Source organism: Coregonus clupeaformis, chromosome 11, assembly GCF_020615455.1.
Source record: "Coregonus clupeaformis isolate EN_2021a chromosome 11, ASM2061545v1, whole genome shotgun sequence".
In the NCBI taxonomy this organism is placed as follows: domain Eukaryota; kingdom Metazoa; phylum Chordata; class Actinopteri; order Salmoniformes; family Salmonidae; genus Coregonus; species Coregonus clupeaformis.
In genome coordinates this window covers 50,114,184-50,137,444 of record NC_059202.1, presented here as the reverse complement: position 1 = coordinate 50,137,444, position 23,261 = coordinate 50,114,184, and the positions used below count along the sequence as shown (strand labels likewise).

At 40.7% G+C, this 23,261-nt stretch overlaps 1 protein-coding gene across 3 annotated transcripts; it reads left to right on the top strand.

The window, feature by feature from the left end:
- The first annotated feature begins 716 nt into the window (after nt 1–716).
- On the top strand, nt 717–22,988 carry LOC121577060 (troponin I, slow skeletal muscle). Of its 3 annotated transcripts, none has more exons than XM_041890786.1 (8): nt 717–836; nt 4,990–5,047; nt 10,378–10,409; nt 11,617–11,748; nt 12,414–12,503; nt 22,100–22,273; nt 22,479–22,563; nt 22,666–22,988. In XM_041890786.1, exons 1-7 carry the CDS (start codon nt 732–734, stop codon nt 22,557–22,559), a joined length of 672 nt encoding a protein of 223 aa, XP_041746720.1. In that variant the 5' UTR covers nt 717–731; the 3' UTR covers nt 22,560–22,563; nt 22,666–22,988. The 3 variants fall into 3 exon arrangements, with proteins under 3 accessions (XP_041746720.1, XP_041746721.1, XP_041746723.1); XM_041890789.2 differs by lacking the exon at nt 717–836 and adding an exon at nt 10,521–10,575 and having other exon boundaries at nt 4,882–5,047; XM_041890787.1 differs by lacking the exon at nt 12,414–12,503.
- The last annotated feature ends 273 nt before the right edge of the window (nt 22,989–23,261 follow it).

The window sequence follows — 23,261 nt, the reverse complement described above, 5'->3', positions numbered from 1 at the left end:
CGCCATTCCTTCCAGTTCTCTGCTGCCAATGACTGGAACGAATTGCAAAAATCTCTGAAGCTGGAGACTCTTATCTCCCTCAATAACTTTAAGCATCAGTTGTCAGAGCACCTTACCGATCACTGCACCTGTACACAGCCCATCTGAAATTAGCCCACCCAACTACCTCATCCCTATATTGTTATTTATTTTGCTCATTTGCACCCCATTATCTCTATTTGCACATAATCTCTTGCACATCTAGCATTCCAGTGTTAATACTATTGTAATTATTCTGCACTATAGCCTATTTATTGCCTTACCTCCATAACTTGCTACATTTGCACACACTGTATATATATTTTCTGTTGTATTTCTGACTTTATGTTTTTTACCCCATATGTAACTCTGTGTTGTTGTTTTATTGCACTACTATGCTTTATCTTGGCCAGGTCGCAGTTGTAAATGAGAACCTGTTCTCAACTGGCTTACCTGGTTAAATAAAGGTGAAATAAATAAAAATAAAAAACAATTATTATGTACTCCTGTATTATCACATTTTCACAAGGATAACAATACAGTTAAATAGATCTCAGGAGGCCTAATACATCATTTAGCTTACATTTGTAATAATGTCTTTATTTGATAGAAGATACTTATGGCATAAATGATGTATTATAATATTCTTCTTCTTCTTCTTAATAATATTCCTCTTGTTATTTCAGACCAAACTGCTGAAGAAGACAGGGGTGATGGTGGTGGCAGAGAAGGAAGAGGAGAGGCTGGAGAGAGAGAATACTCTGAGTGAGAGAGTCCCCCCTCTCAAGTTCTTTGGTTTGGCTCTGGTTGACCTACAGGTATGTCCCAGGGGCAGTGTTGGGGAAGCTACTCTGAAAATATAGTTTACCAAGCTACCAAGTGGCGCAGCAGCCTAAGGCACTGCATCTCAGTGCTTAAGGTGTCACTACAGACACCCTGGTTCGATTCCAGGCTCTGTCACAACCGGCCGTGAGTAGTCCCATAGGGCGGCGCACAATTGGCCCAGCGTCGTCCGGATTTGGCCGGTGTAGGCCGTCATTGTAAATAAGAATTTGTTCTTAACTGACTTGCCTAGTTAAAATAAAAAATTACTTCACACTGGAATAAGTTTTAAGCGACCCTAAAGCAAAATATCATTTACTTAATGTAACTAAAGTTACTTTGAAAAGTAGTTCACTACATCCAAACTATTTCATAATATATTATCATATCTAAATCTGAAATTTCATAGATTACAAATTGCAAGAACAGCTCACTCTGGAGTCAGATGTTAACAGAATATCTGTTAGGCAGGTCTGATACTGAAAAACAAAGGAAATTCTTGCCTACTTCACCCATATTTTATTTTAGCAAAAGAAGTAGTATAATTCCATTAGTTAGCTACACCGCTACATGGCAAAAAAATTATGAACTACTAAAAACACTACCTAGATTTGAATTGAGTTAAACTACCACCAAGCTACTGAAAAATGTAGTTAAATTACTTGTTGAACTACATAAACATTGCCCAGGGGTCATGGAGATCAGGAGTTGAAGGCCACAGGGGTTGATTGAGTCACTCAATCATGGAACTAACTGGAATATATTTGGAATTGTAAAAATATCAGCATTCAATCTGAGAGAAACAAGCCTTCTAGGCATAGTTGCAAAGAAAAAGCCATATCTCAGACTGCCCATCTTAATCTTTTCTTTTTATTGGCCAGTTTGAGATATGGCTTTTTCTTTGCAACTCTGCCTAGAAGGTCAGCATCCCGGAGTCGCCTCTTCACTGTTGACGTTGAGACTGGTGTTTTGCGGGTACTATTTAAAGCTGCCAGTTGAGGACCTGTAAGGCGCCTGTTTCTCAAACTACAAACTCTAATGTATTTGTCCTATTGCTCAGTTGTGCATCGGGGCCTCCCACTCCTCTTTCTATTCTGGTTAGAGCCAGTTTGCGCTATTCTGTGAAGGAAGTAGTACGCAGCGTTGTACGAGATCTTCAGTTTCTTGGCAATTTCTCGCATGGAATAACCTTCATTTCTCAGAACAAGAATAGACTGACGAGTTTCAGAAGAAAGTTATTTGTTTCTGGCCATTTTGAGCCTGTAATCGAACCCACAATTGCTGATGCTCCAGGTACTCAACTAGTCTCAAGAAGGCCAGTTTTATTGCTTCTTTAATCAGCACAACAGTTTTCAGCTGTGCTAACATAATTGCAAAAGGGTTTTCTAATGATCAATTAGCCTTTTAAAATGATCAACTTGGATTAGCAAACACAACGTGCCATCGGAACACAGGACTGATGGTTGCTGATAATGGGCCTCTGTACGCCTATGTAGATATTCCATTAAAAATCAGCCGTTTCCAGCTACAATAGCCATTTACAACATTAACAATGTCTACACTGTATTTCTGATCAATTTGATGTTATTTTAATCAACAAAAAAATTGTTTTTCTTTCGAAATCAAGGAAATGTCTATGTGACCCCAAACTTTTGAACGGTAGTGTGGTTGGAAAGGTATTGATTATTTCCTTGCAGATTCCCAATGAGCACTTTAGCCTTAACATGACAGATGATGAGGGGGAAATACTCAATTAAATTGTACACAAACTATCGTGTTATTATAGGAACGCAATAAAGCCATCAGGTGTAGTATATCTAAATGGTACTTATAATTTATTTCCATAATTTGGTGTATATTTTTCATGTTTAGATTTGATAGTGTCACTAATGTTGAGGTAGGAACACTTGGATCATACAATGAATGTCTTCATTATTCATGAATCCTTTTCACAAAGAAAGAAAACAAAAGAGTATAGTCTGTTATATCCTTTGAGTTATATAGTCTGCTATGTCCTTTGAGTTACTTTGAGTTGTATAGTCTGTTATGTCCTTTGAGTTACTTTGAGTTGTATAGTCTGTTATGTCCTTTGAGTTACTTTGAGTTGTGTACTTTGTTCTATTCAGTTTTAATGTCTAGAAAAGACAGGTGTCAGCCATGAAAATAAATACCTCTGAACAAAAACAAAAATATGAGTCTTTGGACCATTTCTTAAAAATGTATGAACTTACTTGCTTACCAGCTTACTTGCTTACTTACTTTCTTTCGCACTTACTTATTTACCTACTTACTTAGTTTGCTTTCACTGGGTATTATCAAGTATTTTACTACTTACTACTGTGCACAGTACCTCAGTGATCAGCTAGCTGCTCTCTTTATACTTCAAGGTCTCCTCACTCCCACACGAGAACAAACAGAGTTAGCCATAACGTTTAACAACGTCTGTAAATCAAAGAAGACGTAAGACACATATTAGGATCTCTGACCTTTCCAAACATAATGAGGGTCAGAGGGTCAGGGTTACTATCGTACTCTGAAGAGACTGGTTCAGTAATAAAGAGACTTTGTCTAAGACTTTTATTGAGGATATTGTGATTGACAATAGACACATGGTGTTGTGTACCAGGAGTTAAGGGTTGTGTGGGGGCAGGAGTCTATCCTGACCATGTGACCTGACCAGGTAACACCACGGGTCACACTAACGTGACATCTTAAGATAATCTACCAAAAACAGTACTGAACCACTGATGTTTTATATTCTTCCAAGAAAAGAAATTCAGAGTGGTCATTTCCAAGTGATCCAATACTATGGTACATATCATGACCTCTTCTATAATGACAGTGTACTCATTTTTATTAGGCTGTTCCACAAAGACATGGCTCTGATAAATACTTTATATGTCAAAGTGATCCATTTCTTTGTACCATTGATGTCTCTTACAGGATTCACACAAAGAATGAACTCGGACTGAATCAGGTTACACCACATCAAGATCTGCCACTTAACACCAACACCTGTTCATTCCTATTATTCTACTACACTAAATAAAGAGCCACTAAGATTTATATTGCTTTGTTTTCAGGTCACAGGTGGCGGTCCGATGTGTTGGCTAATTAGTTCATACAGACACCTAAATGTGATGTGGTACCTATGTTAGATATATAGAAAGACAGTTCTAATTGACATCAGATAGCTATATATGGGGATCCTTAACAATGCTATCAAATTACTTTGATTTTGACAGAATATAATTAAAAGATGCAGAGAATCAACCCCAAGTGTTTTCTTGGTATTGTCCAGTGATATTATGCCCTGAGATTGATTAATTTGGGGGTATAGGGCCAAATTCAAACAGATGCCTCTGACCTTTAGGAATGTGCCAAATATTGTTGAATACATTAATGTACAAACATAAATAACGAAAATAAGTGACGTGAATCGAGATGCAACAGAAACATTTAATCATCATTGAAAAGGAAAAGGCGCGACGCTCGCTCACCATTAAAAATGCATTGTTTTATTTAACCAAAGTTAAAAGATTAAAATTTCGGCCTTCAATGGCCTTCATAAAAAAAATGAATTCAAACGTAAATAATGGTTATTTGTTTTACATTACATTATCTAGGGGTGTAAGACAAGGATGCCCTTTACCACTGTTTCTAAATATTATGACAAATTAAATAATTGCTATGAATGTAAGATTGAAAACATCAAATGTTTATCTATTAGATGTAAGACTTGCAACTGTCACCTGAGAAAGGTGGTCAACAAGACAGTGTTACGGTGTCCAATTTAGGACATCCCTATGACAAAACTCCAAAGTTCTAAAGGTGTAGGTATGATACTGCTCTAGAAAAAGGGTTTAGAGGTGATTGTAGCACTAAATGCTACATGTCAACTTGCCACCAACGGATGGAGTCAGAACCACGAGACAGACCGACAGTGTACCGCCCCAAACGTCCAAGTCCATAAAAGTTGTTTTATTACAGCACTTACCTGCCTGAATAACATTTAGATGCTATGTGCAACAGTAAAAGTCAGTGTCAGTGGGAGAGTGACTCGGACAGAGAGCAGTCTATTTTAGTGAGCCATTCACACGGGGGTCAGAAACTATAAATCTGAATGGTTTTTTCCCTATCCTCTCTCAGCTACTCTCCCACCCTACAGTCCCTCACTCTCTCGTTCAGCCTTTTCTACACCTTAAAGGTAGGGCATGTCTCAATTACCACTTTGGCTTAATATTAAGAAACGTACGTTTTTAATATTTCATCTTCTGTGTGGATGAAATGTATTACATTTTAGGTTTGAAATGAATGCAGGAGGAGTGTCACTGGTTGAGGAGAGCAGTGGAAAACAGTTTGGGAATGTGTCATTTTTCAGCATAGGTCAATTGTATTTATTTCTGGAGGGCTGCTTGAATTCAGAATGGAAATGTATGGTATAAAATGACGACACATTGGATTAACATTTTGCTGAAGACTGACAGTGAGATAGTGTTAATAAGTTCACATGCCCTTGAATTAGTGGGTTATGGAGACTTATTGACACCTATGCAGACACTCTGGTCAGTTTTGGAGATAAATGGTAACACCACACATTTTAAAGCTTAGATATTCCAAAAATTATACAATGTTTATATTTTACAATAACTATTTAAATATAACATTTTGGCACACCTTTTTTTGCTCTCAAATTAACCAGAGCTGCCTTTGAAATTGTTAATAAAATGTAAATGTGTTGTAAACGGCTTTTATTTGGAGTGTTAAAGTGCATGCCCTCACATTTCCCCAAAAATATTAATATGTGATACAGTGCATTCGGAAAGTATTCAGACCCCTTGACTTTTTTCACATTTTGTTACGTTACAGCCTTATTCTAAAATGGATAAAAATATACAAAATCCTGTTCAATCTACACACAATACCCCATAATAACAAAACGAAAACAGGTTTTTAGAAATGTTTGCAAATGTATAAAAAATTTAAATTGGATATACCTTATTTACATAAGTATTCACACCCTTCACACAGACTCGAAATTGAGCTCAGGTGCATCCTGTTTCTATTGATCATCCTTGAGATGTTTCTACAACTTGATTGGAGTCCACCTGTGATAAATTCAATTGATTGGACAGGATTTGGAAAGGCACATACCTATCTATATAACTTCCCACAGTGCATGTCAGAGCAAAAACCAAGCCATGAGGTCGAAGGAATTGTCTGTAGAGCTCCGAGACAGGATTGTGTTAAGGTACAGATCTGGGGAAGGGTACTAAAACATTTCTGCAGCATTGAATCCCCAAAAACACAGTGGCCTCCATCATTCTTAAAGGGAAGAAGATTGTGACTAGCTCTTAGGAAACTTTGCGGTATTTAGTTTTTTTATGTATGATTTTTTAAAACATTATTAGCTCAGAAAATGTTTTGTATCATTACATACAGCCGGGGAAAACTATTGGATATCAGAGAGGCGGTAACTCACCAGAACTACCAGCATTACGACCAGGAATACGACTTTCCCGAAGCAGATCCTTTGTTCGCTCTCCCCAGGGCAATTTAACTGATTCCAGAGGCCGACCCAAAACATTGCCGGCGGAGGAGAGGCACTCGGAGCCCCCTGCTGGTTCGACTTAGGAGGAGTGCACACCACCCACCGCTTCCGAGTATATTACTCGCTAATGTTCAGTCTTTGGATAACAAAGTTGAAAAGCTCAGGGCAAGGGTTTCTTTCCAGAGAGACTTCAGGGCGTGTAACATACTTTGTTTCACAGACACATGGCTCTCTCGGGATATTCTGTCGAAATCGATCCAGCCAGATGGGTTCTCAGTTCATCGGACAGAAATAAATATCTCTCCGGGAAGCAGAAGGACGGAGGTGTGTGTTTCATGATTAACGACTTATGGTGTCATTGTAGTAACATACAGGAGCTCAAGTTATTTTGTTCACCCGACCTAGAATACCTCACAATCAATTGCCGACCGTATTATCTCCCAAGATAATTTCTCGGTTATAGCCACGGCAGTTTATATCCCCCTCAAGCCGATACCACGACGGCCCTCAAAGAACTTTACTGGACTTTATGCAAACTGGAAACCACATATCCTGAGGCTGCATTAATTGTAGTTGGGGATTTTAACAAAGCTAATTTGAGGACTAAGCTGCCGAAGTTCAATCGTCTGTTGTACTCTCGCTGCTAAAACACTAGACCATTGCTATTCAAACTTCTGGGATGCTTACAAGGCCCCGCCCTCCTTTCGGCAAATCTGACCACGACTCCATTCCAATAGGCAGAAACTCAAAAAGGAAGTACCCGTGCTAAGGACTAGTCAATGCTGGTCTGACCTATCGGAATCCATGCTTCAAGATTGTTTTGATCATGCGGACTGGGATTTGTTCCGGGTAGCTTGCGAAAATAATTTAGACGAATACACTGAAACGGTGACTGAGTTTATCAGGAAGTGTATAGGAGATGTTGTGCCCACTGTGACTATTAAAACCTACCCCAACCAGAAATCGTGGATAGATGGTAGCATTCACGCAAAACTGAAAGCGCGGACGATCGCATTTAACCATGGCAAGGTGACTGGGAATATGGCAGAATATGAACAGTGTAGCTATTCACTCCACAAGGCAATCCAACAGGCAAAACGTCAGTATAGAGACAAAGTGGAGTCGCAATTCAACGGCTCAGACACGAGACGTATGTGGCAGGGTCTACAGACAATCACGGACTACAAAAGGAAAACCAGCCACGTCGCCGACACCGATGTCTTCCTTCCGGACAAGCTAAACACCTTCTTCGCCCGCTTTGAGGATAACACAGTGCCACCAACGCGGCCCACTATCAAGGACTGTGGCCTCTCCTTCTCCGTGTCCGACGTGAGTAAGACATTTAAGAGTGTTAACCCTCGCAAGGTGCCGGCCCAGACGGCATTCCTAGCCGCTTCCTCAGAGCATGCGCAGACCAGCTGGCTAGTGTGTTTATGGACATATTCAATCTCTCCCTATCCCAGTCATGCTTCAAGATGGCCACCACTGTTCCTGTATCCAAGAAAGCAAAGGTAACTGAACGAAATGACTATCGCCCCGTAGCACTCACCTCTGTCATCATGAAGTGCTTGAGAGACTAGTCAAGGATCATATCACCTCTACCTTACCTGTCACCCTAGACCCACTTCAATTTGCTTACCACCCCAAAAGATCCACAGACAATGCAATCGCCATCACACTGCACACTGCCCTATCCCATCTAGACAAGAGGAATACCTATGTAAGAATGCTGTTCATTCACTATAGCTCAGCATTCAACACCATAGTACCCTCTAAGCTCATCATTGAGCTCGAGGCCCTGGGTCTGAACCCTGCCCTGTGCAACTGGGTCCTGGACGTCCTGACGGGCAGCCCCCAGGTGGCCTGTCAGGTTCACCCATGACTGCATGGCCACGCACGCCTCCAACTCAGTCATCAAGTTTGCAGACGACACAACAGTAGCAGGCTTGATTACCAACAATAACGCGACAGCCTACATGGAGGAGGTGAGGGCTCTGGGAGTGTGGTGCCAGGAAAATAATGTCTCACTCAACGTCAACAAAATGAAGGAGATGATCGTGGACTTCAGGAAACAGCAGAGGGTGCACCCCCCTATCCACATCGACGGGACCGGAGTGGAAAAGGTGAAAATCTTCAAGTTCCTTGGCATACACATCACTGACAAACTGAAATGGTCCACTCACGCAGACAGTGTGGTGAAGAAGGCGCAACAGAGCCTCTTCAACCTTAGGAGGCTGAAGAAATTTGGCTTGGCACCTAAAACAAAACAAACTTTTACAGATGCACAATTGAGAGCATCCTGTCGGGCTGTATCACCGCCTGGTACGGCAACTGCACCGCCCGCAACAGCAGGGCTCTCCAGAGGGTGGTGCTGTCTGCCCAACGCATTACCGGGGGCAAACTACCCACCCTCCAGGACACCTACAGCACCCAATGTCAAAGGAAGGTCAAAAAGATAATCAAGGACATCAACCACCTGAGCCACTGCCTGTTCACCCCGCTATCATCCAGAAGGCGAGGTCAGTACAGGTGCATCAAAGCTGGGTTCGAGAGACTGAAAAACTGCTTCTCTCTCAAGGCCATCAGACTGTTGAACAGCCATCACTAGCACATTAGAGGCTGCTGCCTATAGACATAGACTAGAATTCACTGGCCACTTTAAGAAATGGAACACTAGTCACTTTAATAATGTTTACATATCTTGCATTACTCATGTCATATATATATATATATATATATATATATATATATACTGTATTCTATACTATTCTACTGTATCTTAGTCCATGCCGCTCTGTCATTGCTCGTCCATATATGTATATATTCTTAATTCCATTCCTTACTTAGATTTGTGTGTATTTGGTATATGTTGTGAAATTGTTAGATATCAGTTGTTAAATATTACTGCACTGGTTGACCAAGAACCTGATGGTCACTCTGACAGAGCTCCAGAGTTCCTCTGTGGAGATGGGAGAACCTTCCAGAATGACAACCATCTCTGCAGCACTCCACCAATCAGGTCTTTATGGTAGAGTGGCGAGATGGAAGCCACTCCTCAGTAAAAGACACATGACAGCCCACTTGGAGTTTGCCAAAAGGCACCTAAAGTACTCTCAGACCATGAAACAACAAAGATTCTCTGGTCTGATGAAACCAAGATTGAACTCTTTGGCCTGAATGCCAAGCGTCAATGCTTTCCACAGTTGTCTAGTTGGCTGGATGTCCTTTGGGTGGTGGACCATTCTTGATACACATGGGATACTGTTGAGTGTGAAAAACCCAGCAGCATTGCAGTTCTTGACACAAACCGCTGCGCCTGGCACCTACTACCATACCCCTTTCAAAGGCACTTTGTCTTGCCCATTCACCCTCTGAATGGCACACATACACCATGTCTCAATTGTCTCAAGGCTTAAAAATCCTTCTTTAACTTGACTCCTCCCCTTCATTTACACGGATTGGAGTGGATTTAACAAGTGATCAATAAGGGATCATAGCTTTCACCTGGATTCACCTGGTCATGTCATGGAAAGAGCAGCTGTATTCATTTCCCATGTTTTCTTTACAATTTAATGGTGACCTTTGTAATCACATCCTGTGAGCTTCAAATAACAAGAGCCCTCTTCTGTCTTACATACTGTACACAATTCAAATGCTTTACAATAAAATCAAGTATGGACAGAGGCCTCTATTGGACTTGGACACAGGCTTAACCAGCAGTGCACATTAAATGATCTAAAAGAGCTTAAATGAGACAACACATGCACTGAGTGAGTGACATAACTGACCCAAACAAGGATTTAACCAGTCATCAATCCCCATCTTCAGCATTGGCAACAGCTCAATAAGTGAAAGATACACTACATTTTTCAACTTAATACATTTGGTTGTTGTTGATAATTACGATTATTCCAAAATATATATATTTTTGATAATTTTTTGTGTGGGGGGCGAAAATGCTAACTTTTTCTCTATCCAAATTTCAGGGCTAAGACAAGAAGGCAAACATGGCGGATGCGTAAGTATTCATGTTTACGTGTGCATTTGAAAGATTAACCACATCATATGACAGAATAGCACATTTCTATGTTCTCTATTTCTCCCCCTCTGTCATTTAACGCTGACACAGACCGAAACCAAAAGAAAAGTCCAAGATCTCCTCAGCCCGACGATTGGGGTTGAAGGTGAGCGTTGACGTCCATGGTCAACACAAGAAACAAAGATGTAGTCTTACACTTGAGATATGAACAGTATATAAACCAGTGGAGGTTGCTGAGGGGAGGAAGGCTCATAATAATGGCTGGAATGGAGTCAATGGAATGGCATCAACCACATGGAAACCACGTCTTTGATGTGTTTGATACCATTCCACTGACTCCATTCCAGCCATTATTATGAGCCGTCCTCCCCTCAGCAGCCTCCACTGATATAAACAGAATGCATGTCATAATGTGTAGCTCATGTGTAGGTCATGAACCCCGACCTCTTGTGATCTTTTGAACCTATGTTTACATTCCTTTGGATGTTTGTGCTCGTATAGATCAGATTGCTGACTGTAGCTTTATGCTTCCTATAGATCAGATTGCTGACTGTAGCTTTATACTTCCTATAGATCAGATTGATCACTGCAGTTTTCAGTGGAAACTGCTGAGTGGAGGACAGATCATAATAATGACTGGAATGAGCGAATTGAATGGAATCAAACACATAGAAACCATGTGTTTGATACAATTCCACTCATTCCGGTCCAGCCATTACCACGAGCCCGTTCTCTCCAATTAAGGTGCCACCAACCTCATGTGGTAGCTTTATGTTTCCTTCCTATAGATCAGATTGCTGACTGTAGCTTTATGTTTCCTTCCTGTAGATCATATTGCTGACTGTAGCTTTATGTTTCCTTCCTATAGATCAGATTGCTGACTGTAGCTTTATGTTTCCTTCCTGTAGATCAGATTGCTGACTGTAGCTTTATTTCCTTCCTGTAGATCAGATTGCTGACTGTAGCTTTATGTTTCCTCCTTATAGATCAGATTGATGACTGTAGCTTTATGTTTCCTTCTTACAGATCAGATTGCTGACTGTAGCTTTATGTTTCCTTCTTACAGATCAGATTGCTGACTGTAGCTTTATGTTTCCTTCTTACAGATCAGATTGCTGACTGTAGCTTTATGTTTCCTTCTTACAGATCAGATTGCTGACTGTAGCTTTATGTTTCCTTCTTACAGATCAGATTGCTGACTGTAGCTGGCCAGATGCTAGAGGTTGAGACAGAGGAGAAGAAGAGAGAAAGAGAAGAAGCTCTGGCAGAGAGAGTCCCTCCTCTCAAACTTTCTGGCTTGTCTGTTGATGAGCTCATGGTATTATTTATTTAAGATTAAGCCTGCCAGCAGCATACCACCCTGCATCCCACTACTGGCTTTCCTCTTGAAGCTAAGCAGGGTTAGTCCTGGATGGGAGACCAGATACTGCTGCAAGTGGTGTTGGAGGGCCAGTAGGAGGCACTCTTTCCTCTGGTCTTAAAAACATATCTGCCCTATGTAGGGTGCTGTCTTTCAGATGGGATGTTAAAACAGGTGTCCTGATTCTCGGTGGTCACTGAAGATCCCAAGGCACTTATTGTAAGAGAAGGGGTGTTAACTCCGGTGTCATGGCTAAATTCCCAATCTGGCCACCTAATTATCCCCAGCTTTCAATTGGCTCATTCCTGTCCCCTGTAACTACTCCCCAGGTTGTTGCTGTAGATGAGAATGTTTTCTCAGTAAAATAAGGGATTAAAATATATGTACTTTGTTTAACCAGGTTGGTCTCGTTGAGATAAAAATCTATTTTTCAAGACAGACCTGGATATAGACTTAGGTATACAGGCTGATACTCACATTGATATTGCAAACAATACTGAGTGCATTTATCTAGCCATGTGAGGTGTGCATAATGCATTATAATACACGACACAGTTTAAATTCTTTACAGAAAGTGTAAAAAAAAAAAAAGATAAATTAGCTGTCTTTTGTTCTCTTGGCAGGATTTGTGCAAAGATCTGTACCATAAGATCGACGTGGTAGATGAGGAGCGATACGACGTGGCACTCAAAGTTATGAAAAATGACAAGGAGGTAGGATACTCAAAAATACATTTGTAGAAAACTAATAATTGCAGAGGGAAATGACAAAAGATCAGGGGTGTAAAGTATTAAATAAAAATAATTTTAAGTACTACTTAATTCGTTTTTTGGGTGGTATCTGTACGTTACTTTACTATTTATATTTTTGACAACTTATATTTTTACTTCATTACATTCCTGATGCTTGGGGCCATTGTCCATTTGGAAGACCCATTTGCGACCAAGCTTTAACTTCCTGACTGAAGTCTTGAGATGTTGCTTCAATATATTCACATAATTTTCCTTCCTCATGATGCCATCTATTTTGTGAAGTGCACCAGTCCCTCCTGCAGCAAAACACCCCCACAGCATGATGCTGCCACCCCCGTGCTTCACGGTTGGGATGGTGTTCTTCGGCTTGCAAGCCTTCCCCTTTTTCCTCCAAACATAATGATGGTCATTATGGCCAAACAGTTCTATTTTTGTTTCATCAGACCAGAGGACATTTCTCCAAAAAGTACGATCTTTGTCCCCATGTGCAGTTGCAAACCGTAGTCTGGCTTTTTTATGGCGGTTTTGGAGAAGTGGCTTCTTCCTTGCTGAGCAGCCTTTCAGGTTATGTATCGACATAGGACTCGTTTTACTGTGGATATAGATAATTTTGTACCTGTTTCCTCCAGCATCTTAACAAGGTCCTTTGCTGTTGTTCTGGGATTGATTTGCACTTTTCGCACCAAAGTACATTCATCTCTAGGAGACAGAACGCGTCTCCTTCCTGAGCGGTATGACGGCAGCGTGGTCCCATGGTGTTTATACTAGCATACCATTTTTTTTGTTTTTGTTTTTTTCATCTTTAAAAAAAAATTATTATTTTATTTTTATTTTCCTTTTTTGGGGGGATGGATCAGCTTAATATTGCAGATAGATTGTAACTTCTATCAATGTAATTGTCTGCATCACTTCCAATCCCCCATGTTTTTTATATATATACTCCCCTTTATTACTTTTCAACCCTGCCATCCTTTCCCTACTTAGAGTAAATTAGTGAACAACAATGCCCAGGCCTCTACTTCCGGTCTATACTTACTATCTACACCTTATGGACACAGTTAATTTTATATATATATTGTGATGTCACGAGAGGCTGTGTCCTGGAGGGACGTTACATCCCCCTGAGGTGGCTGCAAACCCAGACAGCTATGGCTCCATCTGCTGGTATGGTCGGGAACTCCACCCCCTCTATGGCCAATCTTCCCACGCAGCTGAAACAAATGAGGGGCTGATGAGCTGAAGGTTTGGGAAGGGAAGAGACACAGTCTCCAACCTGGGCTCTCTGGAGGACAAGAGTGCTGCACGTCCACTTCCATGAGGAATATACGGATTTGGAGATACTTACCTTTGGGAAATACGCACCTTTGGATATATGCACCTGTGGAAATACGTGAGAGACATTTGGAAGGACTTTTTGCTGGGTTGGCCACTAGCTGCAACGTGGACTACAGTAAGGCTGGGGAAAAGTTATCTGAGCGAGTGAGAATTATGATTTTGGATGTGGAAGAGACATCCCTGAACTGTTAACCCTTAAAGAGCCACAAGAGAACAGAATTTTGTTATATTTTCGTTAATTTCCCAAGACCTATAATAAAATCCTTGTTTTGTTTGAACCTTGTCTCCTTGCACTACTTGAGCAATCCCGCTGAAAGCTGTGTAGCCTCTCGTGACGTCACAGATGGTGGAGAATACGGGCACGCTCAAGCATTAATAGTGCATGTCAGAGGAGGATACCGAAGGTTTGATCACCCAGTTTTCCAAGTTGGCCGTAGGCTCCCCCCGACTGAAATGGAGGACATATTGAAAGCCCCTTGTTGCTGGCCAGCAAGCCCAGATGCAAGCAAACATGGCTCTCTTGGAGGAGCAAAAGAAAGCCAACCTTCTGAAGGCAGAGGAATTGCAGTTGCAGAGACAGAGGGTGGTCCAAAATACCCGCCCAATAAAGGCAAGTGACTTTATATCTAAGATGGGAGCTACCGATGACATTGAGGCATACCTGCATGCATTTGAGGCCACGGCCACTAGGGAAGCCTGGCCCAAGCAACAGTGGGTTGGTCTGTTAGCCCCCTTTCTAACCGGGGAATCGCTGAATGCTGTCCGGGACCTGGGCCCTGACCAGGTTACTGACTATGATGCCCTGAAGTCTGAGATCCTCAGCAGATATGGACTCACAAAGTTTGGTATGGCCCAGCGCTTTCACAGCTGGACCTTCCAACCAGACCAACCTCCTCGGGCGCAGATGCATGAACTTGTCCGAATCGCAAGGGAAATGGCTGGATCCGCAGAGGAATACAGCAGCAGCGGTGGTGGAGGCCGTTGTGGTGGATCGTTACCTCACGCGCCCTGCCTTATGAGGCAAAACGGTTCATCAGTCAACAGGCCTTGACCACGGCTGATCTGACCGTGGAAGCTGTGGAAAAGTACCAGGCCACAGCGGAGATGCTGAATGCTTCCCGAAAAGACCCCAGGAGTGTGGCCCCACCACAAATGGGAAGAACCCGTCCAAAGGACCCCAAGGTCTCGAACCCAGCCACGTCAGGACTTATCCCGGCTCCAGGGGGAGCCAGAAACCAGGCGGGTCCAAGAAGAGTACACCAGGAGGGGGAAACTTCGACAGTGTTACCGGTGTGGGGAGATGGGACATATCTCCTGGCAGTGTGGGAAACCAGCCGATGAATCTATGCCCACTGCGGAGTCCTCCAGCTCAGCACCCACACACCGTTTTGCCTCGCTCTTGGGAGTCGTAGATGGCGGCCCAGATCGACCCCCCCACCTGCCCGGTAACTGTGAATCACCATGATGTGGAGGCCTTACTGGATTCTGGTAGCCGGGCCACCCTGGTGCGTAAGGATTTGGTGGGCCCAACGTGTCTGACCCCGGGGAAAGTCCTCCCAGTTTCCTGTGTCCATGGGGACACCAGAGAATACCCCATTACTGAACTTACAATGACCAGCACACGGGGAACCATACACACGACGGCGGGGGTGGTTGATTCCCTCCCCGTCCCTGTCCTAATTGGACGAGACTGCCCAGCCTTTTACCCACTCTGGAGAGAGTCTCAGGAGAGGATAACCCGAGTACCTCGGAAACGGAGAGGCAAGACTCATCCTGGGAAGGCTCCGGTGCAATCCTCCGAGTTACTCACTCCCGCCCGGGCTCTGATAGGGATGGCAGGTGCCCAGACCGACACAGAGACGGAGCTACAGAATCTGGACAAATAACTGTCTGGTCTGAAGGGGACCGCTGAGAGGTATCGTTTGTTAAAGCAACAGTTAGACATGAAGACAGAAGAGTTAGATATCCTCCAGGCTAAACTCCAACAGAGCTCCTTCCCTAAGCAACAGGAGGAGCTGGGAGAGGCTGCGCAGGACCATCGAGGGAGTGTGAGGAGACCCTGCGCAGTAGTAAGGAGGTCCAGAAGAAGGCAGAGGAGAAGTACAAGGTGTTGGAGAACAAGATGAAGAATGCGGAGGCAGAGAGAGAGAAGGAACTGAAAGCTGCTCAACAGAAGCTAAACTCTGCTAAAACCAAGGCTGATGCGTTCAGTAAGAAACTCAAGGAGAGACAACAGGAGGCTGAGTCCCTGGTCCTAGAGTTGGAGGAGTTGAAGAGAGAGCAGTCTGGCAAGCACCACGGCAATGCGGACGCCCTCTCCCGGCGTGATGCCTTCTTCGCTGCCTTTACCCGACGAGGACGTCGGTCCCGAGGAGGGGGATGTGTGATGTCACGAGAGGCTGTGTCCTGGAGGGACGTTACATCCCCCTGAGGTGGCTGCAAACCCAGACAGCTATGGCTCCATCTGCTGGTATGGTCGGGAACTCCACCCCTCTATGGCCAATCTTCCCACGCAGCTGAAACAAATGAGGGGCTGATGAGCTGAAGGTTTGGGAAGGGAAGAGACACAGTCTCCAACCTGGGCTCTCTGGAGGACAAGAGTGCTGCACGTCCACTTCCATGAGGAATATACGGATTTGGAGATACTTACCTTTGGGAAATACGCACCTTTGGATATATGCACCTGTGGAAATACGTGAGAGACATTTGGAAGGACTTTTTGCTGGGTTGGCCACTAGCTGCAACGTGGACTACAGTAAGGCTGGGGAAAAGTTATCTGAGCGAGTGAGAATTATGATTTTGGATGTGGAAGAGACATCCCTGAACTGTTAACCCTTAAAGAGCCACAAGAGAACAGAATTTTGTTATATTTTCGTTAATTTCCCAAGACCTATAATAAAATCCTTGTTTTGTTTGAACCTTGTCTCCTTGCACTACTTGAGCAATCCCGCTGAAAGCTGTGTAGCCTCTCGTGACGTCACAATATATATATATTATTATTTTTTTGCTCCTGAACTTCTTCTACTCTCAACCTCTCTGATTATTTTCATGATGTCCATCCGGTTTGCTTCTATATGCCATATCTTTCTAACTGTGCTCTTTCCCAAAAGCTCCCAACATACAACCTATATACTTATTATGGACACAGTATGCTTACATTATTAGCTATCTTTGTTATTATTTGTTGTTATTTGTTATTAGCCCCATCCTTCAACTCTATTCAATACCTCCCATCTATCTCTTAACACCATCCATATAGGATTTCTATTTGCCATATATATTTCAACCGTACTGTGATGTTTTACAAAAGTTCTGAACCTTTCTATTCTCATTGCTTCTACAGATTGTGAATTAAAAATAAACATTTTTGCTAAAAGTATTATTATATTATTGATCGATTGACTATGACTTTTCAGATCACCCAGTAATGCTATCTGCAAGGTTAGCTCCAGGTAAATATTGCAATCATTTAGCCATTCCTGGACCTGTGTCCAAAAACAAGCTACAAATGGACAGAACCAAAACAAATGATCTAATGATTCTGTCTCTTCACAGCAAAATCTGCAGAGCTGGTTAGATTTTATCCCCCATATAAATAACATTCTATTGGTAGCAAAAATTTTATATGATAATTTAAATTGAAAGATTCACATTTTTGAATCCGGTGTCGTTTTGCGTGTCAGTTCATAAACACTATGCCATGGGATCGGTACGTCAAAGATCTCTTCCCAACAATTTTGCAATCTATATGGGACGGCTGTCAATTCTTTGGTCCTTAAGTGAAACTGATATACTTTTTTATTTATCACAGTTTTCCTTAACCAATTATGTTCTTTAATGCAAGGCCGACAGACAAGTTCCTTACTTTCTCCCCCTTCCACTTTCCTCTTCCACTTTTGCGGTAAGGCTGCAATTATTTGGTTGTAATTTTGGGTAGAGCAGACATTTCCATATGTTTTTGTTAGCTGCATGTGCGACATAACTCCACCAGTCCTACCGATGATATCATTTATGAAGATTATACCTTTTTTAAACATTCTGTCAAAAAATAAAGGTTTTTTGTCAATTAGTATATTTGAATTTAACCACAATATTTGTTGCATTATTTGTTCTGTCATTTCTGGAGGATTAAATTGAAATTGCAACCAACTTTCTATGGCTTGTTTTAGAAATAGTGATATTTGGGAGATGATTTCCTTTTCAAATAACTGCAAATTAGTTGTTGTAATCTGAATAAAGGGAAAAAGGCCTTTCTTGAACATTGGGTGAGACAATCTTACTAATTTGCTTGAGAACCAGTTCGGATTTAAGTATAACTTTTGTATGACTGAAGCTTTTAGTGATAGGTCTAATGCTTTAATATTTAATAATTTCTGTCCTCCGAATTCATATTCATTATATAAATATGCCCTTTTAATTTTGTCTGGCTTGCCGTTCCAAATAAAATTGAATATTTTTTTCTCATATAATTTAAAAAACTGTTCGCTAGGCGTAGGCAAGACCATAAGCAAATAGGTAAACTGGGATAATACTAAAGAGTTAATCAGGGTGATTTTTCCACAAATTGACAGGTATTTTCCTTTCCATGGTAGTAAGATCTTATCTATTTTTGCTAACTTTCTATTAAGATTTATTGAAGTGAGATAATTTATTTCCTTTGGGATATGTATTCCGAGTATATCCACATCACCATCAGACCATTTTATTGGTAAACTACATGGTAATGTAAAAATTTTATTTTTTAGTGATCCAATACGTAATATAGTACATTTGTCATAATTTGGTTGTAATCCAGAGAGGTTAGAAAATGTATCTAGATCCTCTATGAGGCTGTGGAGGGATTCTAGTTGTGGATTTAAAAGAAAACATGAATCATCAGCGTACAATGACACCTTTGTTTTTAAGCCCTGTATTTCTAATCCTCTGATATTATTATTGGATCTGATTTTAATAGCTAACATGTCGATGGCCACAATAAATAGATATGCCGATAGTGGACAACCTTGTTTCACTCCTCTTGACAGTTTAAAACTTTCTGAGAAATAGCCATTATTTACTATTTTACACCTAGGGTTACTATACATGATTTTGACCCATTTTATAAGAGATTCTCCAAAATTGAAATGCTCCAGGCATTTATATATAAACCCCAGTCGAACTTTATCAAATGCCTTTTTCGAAGTCTGCTATGAATAGCAGGCCTGGTTTCCCATATTTTCCATAGTGTTCTATTGTTTCCAATACTTGCCTTATATTATCTCCAATGTATCTTCCATGTAAAAAACCTGTCTGATTAGAATGAATAATATCAGACAATACCTTTTTAATTCTATGCGCTATACATTTTACTAGGATTTTTGCATCACAACACTGAAGTGTAAGGGGCCTCCAATTTTGTAAATGGACTGGATCTTTATATTTTCCACTTGTATCCTGTTTCAGTAATAATGAGATCAGACCTTCTTCTTGAGTGTCAGATAATCTACCATTTACATAGGAGTGGTTAAAACATGCTAATAACGGTCCTCTTAGTATATCAAAAAAGGTTTGGTATACCTCGACTGGTATGCCATCCAACCCTGGAGTTTTCCCAGACTTAAAGTCTTTAATTGCATCCAGAAGTTCCTCCTCTGTAATTTCACCTTCACATGAGTCTTTCTGTGTGGCTGTTAATTTGACATTATCAATAGAAAAAAAATCTCTACAATTAGCTTCAGTTAGAGGAGATGGAGGCGACTGAAAAGAAAACATATGCTTAAAGTACTTTGTTTCTTCCTTCAAAATATCATTTGGTGAATTATGGGTGACTCCGTCAATTGTAACCAGTTTCATTAAGTTATTTTTGGTAGCATTCCTATGTTGAAGATTAAAAAAGAATTTTGTGCATTTTTCCCCATATTCCATCCAGTTTGCTTTATTTTTTATAATATATTACACTTGATCTTTCTTGAATAAGTTTCTCCATTTCTTTTAGTTTTTCCTCTAATTTATTCTGAGCCTCTATGTTACAGTTTTTATTGCCATCTATCTGTTCTGTTAGACTTTCTATTTCCTTTCTTAGTATAAACTCTTTTGACCTAAATTGCTTTTGTTTTCGAGATGAGTAATGAAATTGCATGGCCTCTAAAGGCACATTTAAAGGTGTCCCATACAATAAGGGGATTCCTATGTTATGTTGGAAAAAGTCAGTTATAAATTCCTTTGTTCTAATTATAAATAAATTATCATCCAATAGGCTTTGATTAAATTTCCAATATCCTCGCCCACGTGGAAATTCAGTAAGAGTAATGTATATGCCTATTATATGATGGTCCGACCGCATTCTGTCCCCTATCAACACTTTTTTTTACTTTTGGTGCCAACGAGAATGAGATAAGAAAGAAGTCAAGACGACTAGCTTGATTCAGTCTCCGCCATGTATATCTCACTAGATCAGTATATTTAAGCCTCCATATATCTACTAGTTCTAATGTATCCATGACATTCACAATTTCCTTAAGAGCATGTGGGTGATTGTTTGTGGTGTGATTTCCTTTACGGTCCATTGAGCTATTTAAAACAGTATTATAATCCCCCACCATAATAATATTGTCTTGAATTGCTTGCAGGCTTGATAATTTATTATATATATTTTCAAAGAATTGTGGATCATCATTATTTGGTCCGTAAAGGTTAATGAGCCATATCTGTTTATGGTCCAATAACATATTTAAAATAATCCATCTACCTTGCGTATCTATTTTGACAATTTGCACATTCGAATGGAAATTACTATTAATTAATATCATCACCCCTTTTGAATTTCTTTGCCCATGGGAGAAGTGTATTTCCCCCCATTCTTTTTTGCATACTATTGTTTGTACAGATGAACGTGGTACCCTCAGGCGTTTGGAAATTGCTCCCAAGGATGAACCAGACTTGTGGAGGTCTACAATTATTTTCTGAGGTCTTGGCTGATTTCTTTAGATTTTCCCATGAGGTCAAGCAAAGAGGCACTGAGTTTGAAGGAAGGCCTTGAAATACATCCACAGGTACACCTCCAATTGACTCAAATGATGTCAATTAGCCTATCAGAAGCTTCTAAAACCATGACATCATTTTCTGGAATTTTCCAAGCTGTTTAAAGGCACAGTCAACTTAGTGTATGTAAACTTCTGACCCGCTGGAATTGTGATACAGTGAATTATAAGTGAAATAATCTGTCTGTAAACAATTGTTGGAAAAATTACTTGTGTCATGCACAAAGTTGATGTCCTAACCGACTTGCCAAAACAATAGTTTGTTAACAAGAAATTTGTGGAGAAGTTGAAAAATGAGTTTTAATGACTCCAACCTAAGTGTATGTAAACTTCCGACTTCAACTGTATCAAGAGAACATCCCTAGTCATCCCTACTGCCACTGATCTGGCAGACTGACACAAATGCTTCATTTGTAAATTATGTCTGAGTGTTGGAGTGTGCCCCTGGCAATCTGTCGATTTTTTAAAAACAAGAGCATTGTGTCTTTTGGTTTACTTAATGTAAGCGAATTCAAATGATTTATAATTTTACTTTACTTTTGATACTTAAGTATATTTTTGCAGTTACTTAAATATATTTAAAACCAAATACTTGTACTCAAGTGAAGCAGACACGGCAGACCAGGCCAGAGTTTGGGGTTTGAGAAGTCAATGAGAGAAGTGAAATATTATTCCTCAGTTGTTAATGTTCTCGAAATCTAAAGGCACAACCTAGATTCAAGCCAATGTCTTGCGTAGCTAAACATGTTATTACTCCAACCTCGTGAAAGTGACAAACTGACACATTTTCATTTTCGTCAAAAACAACTTTATATCGAAGGAGTGCCTTTGATTTGTCGATGTGCAGTATACCTACAAGCGTGATCGGGGATTTCTATTTCTATCTTCATACTGTACTGTCTTTGATAATACAAAACACTGCCTCCCAGTGGCTATGAGTTCACAACATGAACTAAGAGTGAACGTCAGCCACAGTACATACTAGTTGCAGTACAACTGGGAGGACTAAGCGTCTGTCTCAAATGGCACTCTATTCCCTATACAGTGCACTACTTTGGACCAAAGCCCTATGGGCCCTGGTCAACATTTGTGCACTATCAAGTGAATAGGGTGCCATTTGGGACGCAGCCAATGGTCAGTAAATGTGAGAGCCTGTACTGTGGCTGAAAGTTATAATGTCCTCTGTTCTCTGTGCTCTGCCAGAGCCATGAGTTGGGGCTGAAGATCATTGAGCTGCAGAGCAAGTTCAAGAAGCCAACCCTGAAGAAGGTGAAGATCTCAGCTGAGATGATGCTCAGTGTTCTGCTGGGCTCCAAGCACAAGGAGACAATCGACTTCAAGTCCAACCTCAAGACAGTCAAGAAAGCAGAGGAAAAGGTAAAACTGGTGCATGCTCAGTCCGCTGTACTTTGTCAAGATGTCTGCTTGCTTTTTCTTGTTATATTTAGGTACTATCACAGACAGTTGAAATCTAAGAACCTCTTCATCTCTAAGCCAAATTATGTACTTGTTGTTTATTCTTAAGCTAGTTTGTTTGTCAATGACTGATTGAGTGTCAATGATACATTTCTGGTCCCCACAGAAAGAGGAGGTCACCGACTGGCGTCAAAACGTGGACGCCATGTCAGGCATGGAGGGCAGAAAGAAGATGTTTGATGCTTGATAAGGTACACAAAACATTGCATGTACTGAGAAGATCAATTCCTGTAGACAACATATTGCTGAAACATAGAACATCTGTTTACTTTGGTATATGAAATGTTTTGCAGATTAGTGATGATTATCAAGGACAACAGAAAAGGAGAGGACAACTGAAGGTATCAAGAATAACTGTAAGAGACAACTGAATGAACACATGGAGAAGAAAGAAAAAGTTAATAAATATATTTGTTCCTTTTTGTACGTGAAATCAACTTTTTAATTTAAATGACAATATGAGAATGTTGAAGCAAATACAAATAGTTTATGTACAATAAACGTAATATACGTTTTTATTAAGTGTTATTCCAATATATTTTGTGTTTGAGCAAATGCATTTCTTTATTTGCAACGCCTGTATGCAGAAGTTACCAATAAAAAAAATGTTTGAGTATTTCAAGTTCAGTTTCTTGTTTGATAGCAGTGTTAGCTTTAGGTCAGAGAAAATTGGCTTGGTTCTCTTGGCTGCTTTTGCCCTATGTTATTGATACAACAGCGCATTCGGAAAGTATTCAGACCCCTTCACATTTCCCACATTTTGTTAAGTTACAGCCTTATTCTAAAATTGAATTTAAAAAAATAATCCCTCATCAATCTACACACAATACCCCATAATGACAAAGCAAAAACGGAAATATCATATTAACATAAGTATTCAGACCCTTTA